The sequence below is a fragment of the Peromyscus leucopus genome, chromosome 16_21, assembly GCF_004664715.2.
Source record: "Peromyscus leucopus breed LL Stock chromosome 16_21, UCI_PerLeu_2.1, whole genome shotgun sequence".
Classification (NCBI taxonomy): Eukaryota; Metazoa; Chordata; class Mammalia; order Rodentia; family Cricetidae; genus Peromyscus; species Peromyscus leucopus.
In genome coordinates, this window is record NC_051084.1 from 64255889 (window position 1) to 64274128 (window position 18240).

The 18240-nt window shown below is 37.1% G+C and overlaps 1 protein-coding gene across 1 annotated transcript; it reads right to left on the reverse strand.

Moving 5' to 3' along the window:
• Positions 1-1192: 1192 nt before the first annotated feature.
• On the reverse strand, positions 1193-17523 carry LOC114692397 (cysteine-rich secretory protein 1-like). Its single transcript, XM_037199579.1, has 8 exons — positions 17452-17523; positions 13698-13814; positions 12533-12620; positions 9707-9852; positions 8503-8597; positions 5053-5141; positions 3635-3701; positions 1193-1879 (listed from the first exon to the last, which is right to left on the reverse strand). Exons 1-8 carry the CDS (start codon positions 17521-17523, stop codon positions 1756-1758), a joined length of 798 nt encoding a protein of 265 aa, XP_037055474.1. The 3' UTR covers positions 1193-1755.
• Between the last annotated feature and the right edge of the window lie 717 nt (positions 17524-18240).

Sequence of the window (18240 nt, forward strand, 5' to 3'; positions counted from 1 at the left end):
AGAATAAACAAACTCCAAATCAGAAATTCAAACAAATACTAGGGGAGGATTAATATGCAAATAGTAAGATTTATTTAATTTTTTTATTGTTCTTATTCATTAGACATGATTTTTTTATTTATTTTACAATACTATTCAGTTCTACAGAATAGCCACAGATTCCCTTGTTCTCTCCCTTCCTGCCCCCTCCCCTTCCCCCCAGACCACCCCCTATTGCCACCTCCTCCAGATCAAGGTCTCCCCCGAGGACTGGGATCGACCTGATAGATTCAGTCCAGGCAGGTCCAGTCCCCTCCTCCCAGATTGAGCCAAGCGTCCCTGCATAAGTCCCAGGTTTCAAACAACTAACTCATGCAATGAGCCCAGGACCTGGTACCACTGCCTAGATGCCTCCCAAACAGATCAAGCCAATCGACTGTCTCACCTATTCAGTGGGCCTGATCCAGTTGGGGGCCCCTCAGCCTTTGGATCATGAGGTTTGCAGGCAAATTGATGGATCTAGAAAAAAATCATCCTGAGTGAGGTAACCCAGACTCAGAAAGAAAAATATGGTATGTACTCACTCATAGAAAGATGCTAGATGTGGAACAAGGATGACTGGACTGCTACTCACATCACCAGGGAGGCTACGTGGAAAACGAGACCCCAAGAAAGACATGGAGAAATGGATGAGATCTACATAAACAGCCTGGACATGAGTGGGAGCAATGAAGGGCGAGGGTTGAAGGAAAGAGAGTGGGAGATCCTAGCTGAATCAAGAAAAGAGAGGGAGAACAAGGAATAGGAGACCATGGTAAATGAAGACCACATGAGAAAAGGAAGAAACAAAGAGCTAAAGAGGCCCACAGAAATCCTCAAAGATACCCCCACAAAAGACTGCTGGCAATGGTCGAGAGACAGATGGGACTGACCTACTCTGGTGATGGGATGGCCAAACACCCTAATAGTTGTGCCATAAACCCCATCCAAGGACTGAAGAATCTGGATGAAGACATCCACGGCTAGGCCCCTGGGTGGAGCGCTGGGAGTCTAATTAGTGAGAAAGAGGAGGGTTTATATGAGTGAGAATTGTTGAAACCAAGGTTGGATAAAGCACAGGGACAAATAACCAAATGAATGGAAACACATGAACTATGAAACAAAGATTTATTTAAATTTTTTAAAACAATCAAGGTCAGTGCAATCACTTGGACATGCAAAATTTATTCATTAAGTTAAATTTTATAAGGTGCTTAAAAAACCCAAAAACTAAAATGTAAATTGAAGTTTAGAATTTGAACCACTAATTCCGTTGCATGTGAAGAAGAGCAAATGGTGGGAAGAAATCAAAGAAAGCTATTGGGAATTTGTTTTCAGATATAGTTAGCTAGGCAGAGCTAGGAAAGATGACTGACAGTTACAGTGGAAGTTTATGCTGTTCTTTACTCCATTGTCCTCTGGGAACCTGATTCTTATTTTCTGGATGGATTTTCAGTGACTTTAGTCATACAAACAGTATAACCTTGGGCTTGTCTCAACTCAATAAATGTGTCACAGCATTCAGAGGTTAAGGTACAAAGGTATTATTCATTATGTTATTTCAACATCTTTGGGTGTAAAATATTTTTACTAAATAGAACAATACAGAAGAAAGGAATGTTTACTGTGTGGAATCATTTCATTGTATCTATACCTCTAATTCCTAGTGGAATGTGACTAGCCTAAGTAGAGGAGGTGCTCTTTCTTCACATGGCCCTGTTCATTTGTACTGGAAATTTAATGAATTTTGCCTTCACAGTTGCATGTAGCTTTGCACTCTTGTTTAACCATTGGATAGTCACAGGTTAGTGAAGCCTTCAATTCTGCAGAGTTAGAATACTTATCTTCATATTCACATTTACTGAATATTCAAGTATTCATATTTGCTGAAAAAAGAAACAAAGATATTCATTACTTTGTTATTATTTTCCTCCATTAGCAGTGACAAAATAAAACAAATGAAATGGAAGAAGGGGATTGAGCAAATAAATGAATATCCTTTAAAATTAGAGCTTTATGACATGCCTTTGATATGAATTAATGTATTTCTTCACTCAAAAATGCTTGTGAAAATTAACTTCAGCAGTTCTTTGAGGAACTAAACTATCTAAAGGCTAGAAAGATGACTCAGTGATTAGGAGTCCTTCCTCTTGCAGAGAACTGGTTTTGATTTTCAGAATCCACATCATGGCTTGAGACCACCTGTAACTACAGTTCCATGGGACCCAGTACTCTCTCCTGTTCTCCATGGTCACTGGGTTAAAATGTATGTACATAAATACATACATGCACATCAACATTTATAAACATAAAATAAAGATAAATACTAAAAAAGAACCTCACTATTTAAAATGTCAGTCATTATACAAGTACCTTCTAAACTTGAGTATGGTTAATATTTCAACTCTATATTCTCAGCAAAACAAGATTCATTGATATGTCATATAGCTACTGTGCCTTGCAGTCAACCTCTTTATGTAAAAATACTGACCATTAAATCATTCCATAATATTCTGTTGTCCAAGATTGCCCTAAACTTTGATTCTGTTTTTCATACCAGAGGAGCTAATTTTATGAATACAGAGATTTGGAAAAGTAGATAGTAGAGAGTTTTCCTCTGATAATTAAATATTTATATTAAAATGTCCAGCAGTGACCACAAACTCAAGAAAACTCATTTGAATTTCATGACCCTACAGTTTTTGTCATGTCTTAGATATATATCGACAACTCATGGACCTCCATTCAGCTCACCCAGTCTCAGAGATTTGGAAACTCATAATTACCAAATCATTCAAAATAACTTGTTTATACCCTGTACTTTGGGTTCTGTTTATTGAGACAGAGTCCTATTTGTTGCCTAGGCTAGAATCTAGACCATACAATCACATACCTCTGCTAATTCCACCTCCAGAGAAGCACCACTCAGGCACATGGCTAGTCCTCTTTCACTTTGTGTGGTGGTTCTCTGCAGGCTTTACAGCTAGCAGGAGGAAAAATAACATAATCCATGAAGAGATAAGAATGAAAGTCAGCCTGATTTTATGGTAACAGTGCTCGGCCAGGATTTCTATAGTCTAGCCCAGACCATTTCACATTAGCCATGTTTAAGTCCAGCATAATTTTGGAAAAAAAAAGTTTTCTGATAACAATTAACTCAGTCCCAAGTGCACAGCAATTGACGACATGTTTACATTGAGGCTCTTTACAAAGTATATCTGTCTTCCTTCATAAGAGTGGGTACTGTTGACTCAGAGATAGTACCCAGGATTTAGGGTCTAGGAAGATGACTGATGGAAACATAATCCCTGCAGGTGTCAGGATTGGCCAGGCTCTAAGATAACATAGAAGTCACTTAGGCTGTTAAATGCACAAGTGACATCACTCGTAAGAATGGGTTTGATGACCTAACATCAATGCTGAAGATTTACAGATAAAGGGTCTAGGATAAGTAAAACAAATTCTGGTAGATACGATGGAGCCTGTCTCATCAGACAGCAAAGGATCACCAGGATGTAAAACCTTGTAATTCCTGACATTCCAGAAAGAGCAGTTATGCATCTCATTCCACTGAAGAGATAAGCTATTTGTCTAACTTTCCTCACTTCCCTGGTACTTATCTGTGTGCACAAGGCCTTTTTGCCCTTTAAACTTGTTGGTGTACAAACCTATGTTTATCAGCTCTGGACAAACACAATTAGCAAAAAAATATTTTTATTCTACCTTCTCTCTCTGCAAGTCATTTTCATAACTTTTAGAGCAATAAAACAAAAATAACTAGTTCTGTATCTATATCTCCTAGCTGGCTCTTTCAATATGCTTTTCCTAAGATCTATTTGGAGGATACAATTTTTGTAACATGTGGGAAATGATCACCAGAAATTCCAGAGGACTGGAATCAGACTATACTACATAGTAAGTTCTGGGTCAGCTTTGGTTATATAGTGAGATGCTATTTCAGAACTGAAAATGGCCTAAACCACAAATAAGTAAATTTAAAAACTACAAAAATAAAAATAAAGATAATTTTCTTTCTATTTCTATTTAAGTCTTCTATTTGTTGTTTGTTACTAACATAGATCAATTTATCAAACTGGTTAGGAACTTCTGATGCTCCTTTCCTCTGCCCTCAGAAAGTTGGGATTATATTTATTTTTGTATTTATATTCATAATAATACTAATAACAAGATACTATGACATTCATTTCACTCCCTTCTTGTGATGAAACACTAACATTTTAAAAGTACTCGTGATATGTATAGACTTGATTTAGACTCTAATCATGCACAGAAAATGGCTTAAAAAATCATGTAACTGATGACTAAATGGAAGGATATTCAAATAACAATCTAGGGCCAGTGAGATGGATCAACGTAATAGTACTTGCCACGAAGCCATCTCTCATACCTCTATCGTGGAAGGAGAGAACTAATTCACACAAGTTGTCCTCTAATATCAACACACAATCATACACAGAAGCCATTTCACACATGCATGTGTCTGTACATATAAAGAGAGACACAAATACCCATGCACAAATAAATATGTAATACAAAATTCAAATGATGTTCTAGAGGAGCTTGAGAATTTACTGTGCTAAGCTCCTTGGTGGGCGAAGAATTGTAGTATATTTCTTAATTCTCTGTGCTGACCTGTGTACTGCAGTCTCAACCACTTAGATTTATAGTGCTTTCTCTTCTTAAAATGCCAATGTTAAGTTCCTAAAGTCATTGAGGATAAGAAAATTCACTTTAAATTTAGTGAATTATAGCCACAGAAATATTTCTGTAGACTCCAATAGCAATAATAATAATATAGTTACAAGCATGCACTGATTTTAAGTGTTTCCTTAGACAACATAAATTATCATGTTTTTCAATGTCAAAAGTACATACATCCTAAACAAAGGAAAATATGTAATTCCAAAAATAATATTAAGTACATTTTTGTCTCTTGAAAATAAGGCCATGCTATTAAATCTAAAAACAGATTGATATTTTATATTATTATATTAGTATGTAAATAAAACTTACTGCATAGTCCATCATCACAGTGATCAGAACAAAGGGCACACGGTGGTCCTATTGTGTAAGGTATGTATTGCCTTCTTATAAAATTACCACTGAAATTGAAATGCAAAAATCAAATGCTTTTAATTTTTCTCTGTACACTCTAATGTTTGCATATATCACCAATATATATTTTCATATACATATGGATTCCTATTAAAAACTTTAGCTCTGCCATACAAAAACCTAACATTTCCTAAGAGTATTCAGACAGAGATGTGAAAAAATGGGGTAATTAGTCCATGCACTCTTTCCCACAACCATCATCTCAGAACCTGAGCAACTGAAATAAAGTAAATAAGAGTCTAAAGGTTATAAATGTTTTAATGTTGAAACACTCTCTTCATTTCTTGATAAACCTGAAAAATAATTATTTCAGGAATGTTGCTTAGGTATAAAATGTATTTCCTATAGAGAAAACTAGATACAGGTATATGCTGTGATTCCTATAGTGTGGAGGAGGTCCCATTGATGATGTACTGAGTTTCAGGTATTTAAGTGTATAATTGTGAAAGTCCTAGTGCTTAGGAATGTTTGGGGTTTTCTGAAGGTAGCATGTGGGTTTGAGACTTCTATGTTTATAAAAATGAGAATATTAATGAGAAAAACTCTTTATATAAACTATCTGAAAGTGATGCCCAGTCTACGCATCAGTAGGAGCATCACTTCCCTGATCATCCCAGGAAATTAGAAAAGTCAGACTGTCCATTGCACAGGGGTGTGTGTGCAATGACCAAGGGCTTGCAGCAGAACCTCTCCTCTATATGCAGACCACAGCTCTAAGTGTATGAGCAATGTTAAGAATGAAAAAGTCGGGCTGGAGAGATGGCTCAGCGGTTAAGAGCACTGGCTGTTCTTCCAGAGGTCCTGAGTTCAATTCCCAGCAACCACATGGTGGCTCACAACCATCCATAATGAGATCTGGTGCCCTCTTCTGGCCTGCAGGTGTATATGCAGACAGAACACTATACATAATAAATAAATAAATTAAAAATAAATAAATAAATAAATAAAATCCACACGCATCTCAGTGTGTTAAAGGGAACTTGAGTGTGTGCATCTTTCTATAGGGAGGCAGAGCCAGGTGGATCTCTGTGAGTTCGAGGCCAGCCTGGGCTACCAAGTGAGCTCCAGGAAAGGCGCAAAACTACGCAGAGAAACCCTGTCTCGAAAAACCAAAAAAAAAAAAAAAAAAAAAAAAAAAAAAAAAAAAAAAAAAAAAAGTCAGAAAGCAGTGTAAAAGATCTAAAGATCTGTCACTTGCTCCTCTTCATTACTCATCTGACACTTCTAGGTGCCAGGCTACAGATGCCTACTTGACCAGGCAGCTGGATGGATTCCAGTGGCTTCCTTCTTTGTCCAATAAACATGTTTGAAACTTCTTTGAGAATCCTACTATTCAACCCACAAACAGATTAGAAAGGAATCATTTAAAAGACTTGATTTGAAGACCCTCAGCCTCTTGTTGTATATGTTTCTTGTATTAAAAGGATAATAGAGGTAGAGAGATGTCTCAGGACTTAAGAGGACATTCCCCGTTAATAGACTTGGGTTTGGTTCCCAGCTTCCACTTCAGGTGGCTTGCAACTGTCTATAACTCCAGTTACACAGAATTTGATGACTTTGTTCTCTTCAGTATTTAGGGTTGACATCCTGGCACTGGATAACGTATCAGGGGTCTATTCCCTGAAGAAACTGATCCTTTCTCAACACCCATAGCTTACCCATAGCTCCTTATCCGGGGCAATACAACCTTTTGTTATCATCCTTGGTTACCTCCCTGAATCAAAGATAAGAGCCTATTGTTAAAAACATCACCAACTTCAGACACAGGAGCTGGAGAAATTGAGCTGGAATTGACCTGGAAAACTCTTTCTTCCAGATTAGCTCTCATAGTATTAGAAGATGCTATGTAAACTGCCAAGGGAAAAAATAACCAATAGTTTTATCTTTCTGCAAAAATGTAACAATGACTAGCCTGGTTGCTATTTTTGCAAGCTTAATTTTTGTTGCCTTAGTTATGCATGTGAACACCCACACACCCACAAAGGCCAGAAAAGGTCCTTAGTCCTAACGTTAAAAATAGATATGACCTACTTGACATTGTAAGGAACCAATCATGGATCCTCAAGAACAGCAAAAATTCTACACCACTGAGTCATTTTTCAGCCCTGTGTTGCTACATTATACTTCTAAGAATTTACTAACTCTTAAACTTTAAAGGCTCTTTGAGGGGTCCTTAGTGTATTTCAAATAGTTTAGAAAGCTAAAATCTTAATTATTTCTCCTAAGAATTTACTAAAAATTCTGAAAAACTCATTCTCTAGGTCTTGATTTTAAAGCCAGAAATTCACTTCCCTTCTATGCTGTGTTTGAGCTCTTAAAAAATCCCCATGAGAGCCGGGCAGTGGTGGCGCATGCCTTTAATCCCAGCACTCGGGAGGCAGAGGCAGGCGGATCTCTGTGAGTTCGAGGCCAGCCTGGGCTACCAAGTGAGTTCCAGGAAAGGCGCAAAGCTACACAGAGAAACCCTGTCTCGAAAAACCAAAAAAAAAAAAAAAAAAAAAAAAAAAAAAAAATCCCCATGAGAAAAAAAAGAATGTATTTTCATAATCTGTTAACTTAATTTGTTTTTAAAAATATTTTCATTACATCTGCATCTACGTCTGTTCATGTGTGGCTTTGTGCATGTACAATAAGAAAACTGAAATCATGAATTTGCCAGGGAGTGTGAGGTATGAAGGTTTTGAGCAGAGGGAAGTGTGGAAATGATGGAAATACAGCACTCCTATATGAAATTCACAAAAAAATAAAACAAACTTTTTTTTTGGACTTTTGAGAAAACGGTTCTCTGTGTTGCCCTGACTGGCCCCAAACTCACAGAGATTGCCTGACTCTGCCTCCCAAGTCCTAGGGTTAAAGGTGTGAACCACTACTGGGCCTTAACAATTAAATTTGAAAACAGATACAACAACCTATCAGGGGTAGGATCAAATAATTAGAAGCCCTACAATCACTAACCCATGTCATTCACTCATGTTCACTCCTGGTCTACTATTAAAAGTTTGCTTTATAGCCTACAAACATTGCATGAACAGACAATATGAATTCACAATCTTTATACTTGGGTCCTCATGAGGTCAACATTAGTCCAGAAAACAGCAATGGAGGAGGGAAGGGAAATCATTTTTAAAGATAAGGAAAATGCTTCTAAGGGTCATTCATGGAACTGTTGAGACGGACACTTCAAAGATTTAGTTAAATAAGTTTTATATCTAGAGACTATTTAGAAGTATTTTTATTTTTCTCTCCATGTATAAAATATATCTTTAATTTGTTTTTATACCATGATAATTTTAAAATGTCAAGTTTCATTTGACGTTGTTGAAAATGAACTTTGAAGTGGATACTTACAGAGGACAGTAGTGACAAACATATATGAATTGCATTAATTCCCCAGAGCACTTAGCAACTCCACATGCAATTTGGTTAGATGTATTCCAAACAACCTATACACCCAGAGAAGAAGACAGGGTGCAGGTCAGAGAGGAAAATAATGCAGAAAAACAAATTCAAATTTTAAAACACCACTGGTAACTTTGTTTATATATACCTTACAGATATATTTATGTGACTGAATCAAGCTACAGATGTGAGAACCTCCCTAAGGGGTGGCTGTTGGTCAGGTAGTCTGGCAAAACTTTCGGGAAGTAGAGTTTATGAAGGCTGAGAGTCGCTTCAGCCCCATCTCAGAGAAGCTTTCTTCTTCTTTGTCATCTTTGACAGTTTCCAAAATGAGGAGGATGCAGAAGCCCGGGCTGCAGCCAAGGTGCTTCATGTCAAAATGAAAGGTAGCATGAAAGAATCCATGGACACCAGGAGGATCCTGGTGTGATGTAGAATTTCAATGGTTCCAATCCAACAGGCATATGATCATAAACAGCTAGAAGGTAACCTGGATATCAGGTCAATTCCTGGTCAGACATCAAACTGACCAAGATGTTCCTGGTGACTATTCTGAAGTGCTTTTATGAACGTTGGCTTTGGAAGGTGAGCCAGAACTTCCACCCTGCATCTCAGAAAAGACTTGCCAGTTTAATACTAAGCTGTGATCATGAGTATCTTCTTTTCTAGGTGGGCAGGGATCAGGAGTGGCTGCAAGCCTTGCTTGGTGGAAAGCTGATACTCAGCATATTTCTTAGAAGTTGTATGTGGTAGTTGTTTCTGTGTGGAGCTTTGGGCTTGAATATCCTGGTTCCCTGCTGAAACTGTGTTTCAGCTCAAGTCTCTCAGACTGCAGGATATGATCAGGCCAGTGATTTGGAGCTGCTGCATGCCTGTACCACAACTGGATCTTCTCTCTACACTGCCAAGCAGGAATCCCCACATCACCTTCTTCCTACGTTTGGAAGGTCCTCTTGACAGTGGACAGGATGGAGCCACAATCTTATAATTCTTGCTAAAAGAGTCATCTCTTTGATAGGAAAGGGCGCAAGGCCCTGGACGTTAGATCCAACAGGAAGGTAGCTGTCAGGGTTTCCAAAATTCTTTATTGAAATCAGTCAAGTAGTTAAAAATATTTCCTTGCCTAGAACTTACAGAGTGTATTTTTTCTTACCTGAGTATAATGTCCAATTAATGCATTAGGTGATTTCGGGCCTGAATTAAACCTGAAATCTTTGGCTTCATCATACCAGGTTTGGATTGCACGAGACCATGATGCTGGGTAACTTGACATGAAGATATTCTCACCACATATTAAGTCTAAGGAAAAAGACAGAACACTCTAAAAGACAGTAATAAAGAAAAAAGAGGAATGCACACACACACACACACACACACACACACACACACACACATCCATGCACGCACACAAATCCCTACTTTTTAAAGTCATTGCTCACAGTTTCTTTTGTTTATTTGTGTTTTTTCTCTTCTTTTTTCTTTTTTCTTTTTCTTTTTTTTTTTCTTTTGGCTTTTCGAGACAGGGTTTCTCTGTAGTTTTGCGCCTTTCCTGGAGCTCACTTGGTAGCCCAGGCTGACCAAGAACTCACAGCAATCCGCCTGGCTCTGCCTCCCGGGTGCTGGGATTAAAGGCGTGCTCCACCACTACCCGACTTTTTCTTTTTTCTTTTCTGTTATTTTGTCTTTTTTTTTCAGAGCTGAGGACCGAACCCAGGGCCTTGCAGTTGCTAGGCAAGCACTCTACCACTGAGCTAAATCCCCAACCCCTCACAGTTCCTTTTGAATATTGCATAAGAAACATGATTCAGACCTGACGAACCTTTAGCTGCAGAGTAGCCATAGGGATTCAACATGTGTGTTAAACACCATGAGCACTAAGTAGATAGAGAAGTCTTTTTTTCAGTAGCCTTTCTCCTTGAACTCATTCATCCACACATTAAATTCTCCACATCTGTGTGCACATGTGTATGTATGTGTGCATGCCTGTGTCTCATGTGTACCAAATGTGGATTTGAAGTCTTAAGACCAAGACAAACTCCATTCATGTCTTTCCTGAGTAGCTAGATATTATTTATAACAATTTTACATATTTACGATTATTGTTCTGTGTGAGCCTTTTTATAGTCATCCTTTAAAAACTACAAGTACAGAGCAAACAAAACAGAAGGGATTATATTTTCAAAGTTTATAGGTCATGTGTGGTGATATTTTATTTGTGCTCTAATAAAGCTTTCATGGAGATGAGAGGAAAAAGATAACTACTATGTTAAGCATAGAGGCTAGGCAGTGGTAGCACATGCCTTTAATCCTAGCTTTTGGGAGGCCGAGATTTATCCAGATCCCTGTGAGTTCAAGGTCCCACTGGGAACAGAGCCAGGCCTGGTGCCACAGACCTTTAAGACCAGCACTAGTCAACCATAGAAATCTAGAGGATTATACAGACAGACAGGAAGTGATGGAATAGGGTGGGAAGAGGAAGTGATGTAGCTGGGTGGAGAGAAGAGGTAAGATGGCTGGGCTCAGAAAGTTATATAGTCATTAGTGTACAAGAAGTAGGTCTCTCTTTGCCTGAGGATTTCCTAGAGGTAAGACATGGCTGGATCCAGGTATTTTATTAATAAGACCATTTAACAATTCATGTTACAGTCATGTCTTAACTAGAAAATTAAAACTCCAAGGGCCAAATTTTCTTCAGAGAATGGGAAAAAACATCTTTTAACCCCCCAAAATGGCTTATTATTTTTATCAAGCTCTGTAAATAAAAAATTACTTTAAACTGTAACTGAATATTGTAGCCTTTTTAATGAATTTTTAGTCAATTAATTATTAAATTAGAAATGTCTAAGAAGTAAATCTTTAAAAGAGGTTATTAATTTATTAGGTTCAAATTGAGCCAAAGGTGATCATTTTTAATATTTCAAGAAATATTTTGTCTCAAGGCCCACTTATTAATTTTGTTATCATTTTTACACTTACCTATGTAAATATTGTTTCATAGATTATTTTTTATTTAACATAATATGTTCTTTCAGGCACTCAAAGTGTACAAAAGTTGATCTCACAAAAAAATGAAGGAAGAGCTGGGTGTACACACAATGGTGGCTTACACATAAAATCCCAGTACTTAGGAAGCTAAGGCAGGAAGGTCAGAAATTTGAAGATATCCTGGGCTATACAGTGGGATCTGTCTCCTCCCCACCAAAAGTAATAAACGAAGTAGTAAAGGTAAATGCCAAGATATTTGATATTTCTTAACAAAAATGAAGAATTACTTGATCAAATTAAATATTTTTATAATTAAAAATATAGCTTGGAAACACAAGCCACAAAATTAATAATTGGGTTAAAGATAGAAATTCTAATTTCAGAGTGCTGGAGAAATGGCTGAGCATGTAAGAGTATACCTTGCTATTTCAGCAGACTTGAATCCAACTCCTAACATCCATACAGTGTAGCTTACCACCACCTGTGACAACAGCACTGTGACAACCACCTGTAACCTGTAAGCTCCAGATGGTCTGGTGCATTCTTCTGCCCTCTAGAAGCATTTTTACATACATGCACACATGCATAAATATGCAGAGACACACAAACACTAAATAAAACCATTATAGAATAAAATAAAGACTCTAATTTAAATTTTCCTTTGTAAGGCCATAATTAGTAATTATTTTCATCCAGACATCAGTTTCTAATCTTCAAACAGAGGAAGAGATGATCCATACCTTGCTTCACTTGTAAATCTGATTGTAAAGCACAAAACTGGCATCAGGAAAGACAGTTTGTATAAAATATAAAACATTCAATAAGATCAAAGTGGAGCCTTTCAGAGCCATTTCTGTCCCACAGATATTTAACATTTTAAAAAGGCAGTATCAAAATACGTATTTATTTACGACGTTTTGTCGACATTGTATGAGAAAATGGACTTTCTTTTGTAAGTCTCCATTCCTTTGCAAGTAATTTTGAGTTTACATACTGGTGGTCCTGGCTTCTAGAGCACTGTGTTCATAAGTGCACTGGCTTGCCCATCTCTGTGCATTCACTCTGACATCATTGCTCCATTGCTAAAGAGAAAAAAAGAAAACAGCCAGAGAATAACTCAAACATCAGAGTCACATGATCTTTGCAGACAGGCTAATATCATTGCAAAATATCTGTAGGCATCTTCTGATTTTCATCATAATCAATATATAATATGGTATGTGTCTAAATTTTTGTGTTAGCATATATATGATCAACAATTATTGTGGCGTTTATAAATAAGTTTATTTTTGCATATTTTCCACCCCTATCTTCCTGATCTTGCCCATTCTCCCATGCATACCCCACCCACAGTCTCTATTTAATGTCACTCATGTTCTCTTTCCTTCCACTTCCCATGCCGTCTAGAATCCCTTCCCATCCCCCAACATTGATCTTCTTACTAGTTTCATAACCTATGTCCAAAGTTACTCCAACTTGTATATGGCCTCTTCTTTACCAAATAAATACAAGTAGTCTATCTTGCCAAGGCCACCAAAAATGCTAAACCTTTAATGGTCTAATCTCTTAGTGAAATCACAATAGGAATCCTTAAAAATTGAGTAATTGCTGTAGAGTGAGTAGCACTAACCATGTTGATGTACTGAGACTATTTTTACACCTGTAAGAAGTTGCCTCATTAATCCTAGCTTCATTTTTCCCCTCATTAAATGAATTTAAGAAACACAAGGATGTTGGTTCTGGATCCAGAGAGTAGACTACTTAGTTGAAAGGTCACTGAACCTTAAAGGGGAAATGTTATGACACTGATTAGGAGATAGAAGAGTGAGCTAAAATAACATAGTGGCATTTCACTGGAGACCAAACTCAAAAGACTTGTGTATAGCTCCATAACACCAATGAGTCATTGTTATAGAAGAAATTTAATAAATTCTACTCTTATCATTGCATAGCTAAAGACATAGAAGTAGAGTACCAACTCTGATATAATGGGCACACACCCACGGACATGCACATAAACAAAAAGAATAAATTCGTGTATTTTTTAAGAGAAACTGGAATAGAGGCAGACACTCTTAAAGCACACAGGAGAAGCCAGAGGCTATCCTCAGGCTCCAAACACAGCACTCCAAGTGCACTGTCCTGTTGTGAGCCCTCACCATCTTTAGTAAGTCACTACCAGGTGGAGAAACCATTCTTCTCAGTTGGTTGTGCTTGTTTACAATCTCTTCTTGGACTGACAATTTAGTGGTTGCCAAATCCTCAAAATTTTTATTCTGAAAGAAAATAAAATTAAAGTTATGTTAGTGTGCATTAATGGCACAGCTATATCTGAATGGAATGGCAGAAGTCATAAAGCCAGCACAGCTGCTTGACAAAGATCTAGCAAAGCTGAGCCGCATGATGGCTGTCATGCCACTTTTGGTTTTCATCTCCACCTGTTACATACTTGCGGCACTGTAAATATTTGTACAACTTGAGGATATTGGGTTAATGGAAAATTCATTATGAATTATTTATGCCTTCTCCCAGGAATTCTGCTTCTAAGCTTATCCAGGAAAGTCCTTAACATTCCCCACACACAATTTGAGGGAGATAGCCTTATCTACTTAAAGGTGTTCCTTATGCCTTGGAGTGTGTGACACATAAAGAAGAAGCCAGAGGTCTCTTCATGAGGCTATGAGACATTTTTGAAACATCTGTCCCTGCACTTACACTGGAAAAAGCTATTCAAAACAAAGTAAAATTAGAAAGGTCAACAAGATTTAGTGGGCTAGAGGAATTGCCCACAGTTCAGATTACAAGCTTCTTCCCACTGAACACTCAGACAATTATGTCACATACAACTCTGCCCTACATAGAGACATACTGATGAGCAAAGTATGAAGTGGAAAGATTATAAAAGTATGAGATGTTAGGACCTCCTTCTGTTAGAAGTTAGTTCATATAGAAACACTATAATGTCATATGACCAAGAAACAACAGAATGCCAGGATTAGACATATAGACAAATTCTATAAGGATATTATTGTGAACATTGATTGTATTATGCCAGAATTTAAATAATAACTGCAGCAGTTTTAGCCTGAGGATTATTCCTGGGCACTCTGATCATTAAAAGTTAATAATACATTGATTGAAACATGGCAAAATGCCCAGGGTGTTTGAAGATTTTGTTTTGATTTAGTGTTCTTGAAGCAACCAAAACAACCAGCCTGAGCACAGGCTGTCATATGCCTCTAAATTCTCAAAAATTGGGTTATGGGGTTAATGATTAGGAATGAGAACTCTGCTTATTAATGATATCAAAACTTGAGGGGGAATGATTGGAAATGATAACTCTGTTCTGTCATAGTTTCTTAATGATGACAAAAGATGAGCAAAAGAAAGTGAAACACATATCCAAAAACAAAAATGATATGATCTATGTTTTGGAACATCATGAATGTATCCCTGCTAAGTAAATTCTGTATAAATAAAGAAACACTCTGGCTGCTAGTCAGTCAGGCTGCAATTTTCTCCTGACCACCATGGCCTGGTTCACTTCTTTTCCCACTGACTCCTTACACCATCTGCAGGACCCAACCATCGCTGGGGATGACTCCCAGCACATTAAGATATATAAAAAGGTGAATAAGTTGTCTAAAGTTAATGAAAGTCATTTTAAAGTATTCAGACCAATGTTAGTCATTAAGACTTGATAATTAATTTAAGAAAATCTATGCCTTTTTATTAGAAACACTTTAAATAAAAATTTGGAGAATAGAATGAATGTCTGACATGTCAAAGTAAAAACTCTTCTGAGGCTACAAATGTCAATTTTGATTTAAGAGAGATCTATAATAATAGCCATGAATGGTAGAGAGCCTTAAGTCATTCACAGTCAGTTAGGCTGTAGCAAGGAAGTGCTAAGGATGAAGAAATATAATTTATGATAGATCTTAAGAGGCAATAGCCATCTGGCCAGGAGTTTGAAAGCTTGTGAGATAATGTGTAGGCCCTTAGCCAATACATGTGTGCATTAGAGAATTTTATATGTAACAGGGTTTTGTGATCACTCTGAAGACAGCTTTATCTAATAGAACATACAAGTCAATTTGGAGACAATGGGTTCTTGAAAATAGTTGAGCATTACTGACTTTACATTTCACTGGACAGTAATAACCCTGATAAGTTAGCTCAGATGTTGATGTTTAAATTTACCTTTTTCATTTGTGTGGCACAGGTGGATGGAGTGATATTATGTGAATTGGCAGAGATATAAGAGCCACTTGCTGATATAAACATACTAAAAAATGTGCTGTTTTATAGTGTAGAGCAAGATGTTACAGCATAAGTATTCATGGACTGACTCTCACATACATATCTCAGTGCTGGGATCAGTTTCTCCTTCCTGCAGTCTTACTTCCCTCAAGTCTCTGTGGACATTGTATTCATGGATCTAATCACACTGCATTGCCAGTGACTGTGACATGTCTATCTCTCCCTGTTTTATGTTCCGTAGGCACTATGAAAGCCTTGTGCAAAGAAATCTCTCACAGCTAGTGGTTTCTAAGGCAGAAAGGATATACATGTTAAAGTCATTGATTGAAAATCCTCACATTTTATTTTAATGTAAAGTAACAATATCCCAAGATGTTTATTTATTAAGGAAATGGCATAATTTTCTAATTTTTTTAAGTTAAGGGTATATGTTTGAGTTGAATATGGGTTTGTGGAGAAGAGTGCAGTGCTAGTGGAAGCATTAAGAGAGTATCAGATGCCCTGGAGTGTGTGTTACAAGTGGATGTAAACCACCTGAGGTGGATGCTGGAAACCAAAGGGTCCTCTTCAAGAGCAGTAAATGCTCTTATCCACAAGCCATCTCTTCAATACCCCCCCACTCCCAGATATTTCATTTTAACCTGAAACTCTACCTAAAGAAGTTTTGTTTCCAAAGACAAAATATATGGCTTCTGAGAAAGCTGTTATTATTTTCTGCTTGTTATGCTACCTTGTGTGGTAGCTAAAAATTCCATGAGACAACAGTGTGCTTCTTTCTTAGCAGGAATTTGTGCAGATTTAAACTAAATCACACTAGGAACACTGAAATATGAGAATAAAATGTTTAAGGGATTGTTTTGGATAGAAATGTGACCTAATAATTACAACACCACAATATAAAATGAAAGAAACAACAATAAATGATACTTAGAAATGAATCAGTTCTCCATGGTAACTCTCAAAGAAGCCCTCATTCATAAAACATGGCTTGAATCTCTCTGCTATTAGATCTTGAAAATTTATAAAGAAGTATCAATAGACCAAAGAGAGAAGGCAGGAATAAGGGATTAAGAGAGGGAATAATACATGGTTCAAGGTGCCTTAAAATACAATCATTTTAGGAAAGAAACTGGTAAGGCGAACAACTTTAAAGAACACCTAGATAATTGTCTCCATGTTACTAATTTGATTATGGTAACACAAGACATATAACTTATATTCCAAAACAGGTTTAATCAGATATTGTCACTCCATAATTTTGAGGAACTCTAGTAGTCTTCAATGCAGAAGCCAAAGAAGAAAATGAAGGCACAGCAATGACCAATGCTTCTAACTTTTAGTAGCTTTCCAACTAAGGGGAGAGAGTATTTTTCTGGTACTATACATTCCATCATTAAAGAAGGTGACTGAGCTTCATTTGGGATTTGCTGAGTATGAGAATATATTATAAATAATAAATACTTGGATCATGTATATACTTATTGTTTGCATAGTAGATATACTTAAACACTCGTGTGTGTGTGTGTGTGTGTGTGTGTGTGTGTGTGTGTGTTTGTGTGTGTGTGTTGCTGAGGATCAAAGTGACTTACTCCATACTCTGACCTTTTAGTTACCTAAATTGTTCTGAAAAGACACTAAAGCTTACAATACCTCATAGTCATCTTGAGGAAGGGATGGGGGCAATACAGCAACCAGGAACAACAATAATGTGAATAATGTCATGTCTAGAAAACAAAGAAGAGGAAAAAGGTCTGCATTTGAATGTTTACTACATGGAGTTCTGAGTAACACAGAAGGTATGGAGGAAGTGATGAGAACCATTTCCTAGATTTACTAGCAATGTAACAAGGGGGACATCTATTTATATCATCAAAATGATAATAAAATCAACTGAGGAATCCTACTGCCAGCTGGTGCAATAAGAAATAAATCAAAGTACCTAATGAAGCTCTCCAAAGCATGCACCTATGAGTGCTCCAGGTGATTAGTGTCTCCTCCCCGTCACACTCTAATCCATGGAGGTCCTCTCTTCAGATTCTAGAAATTTAGGAATTCTTCATTTGTCCATTGAAGAACAGCAAAAGCACCCAACTATTGCCATGGCCGGGCAAGACTACGATATGATATATCCTTATTGGATATTTTAAGCTCTGCCTACTCTATTATAGGATGTTTGTTTGTTATTCATTCATTAAAAAGTTTTTCTTTTCTTTTTGAGACAAGATTTTACTAATGTACTCCAGTCTAGCTTCAAACTTACAACTTTGCCTCAGAATCTCATGCACTGAGACATATCTGTACATTACCACACAGTTCTGTCATATTTTTACATCAATGTCCATAACTTGGCTCATGTATCCAATGTATTATCACATTTATTTTCAAAGTCTGGTCCATAATACCAAGATTGAACCTTGAAAATCTTAAACCTTCAGCATC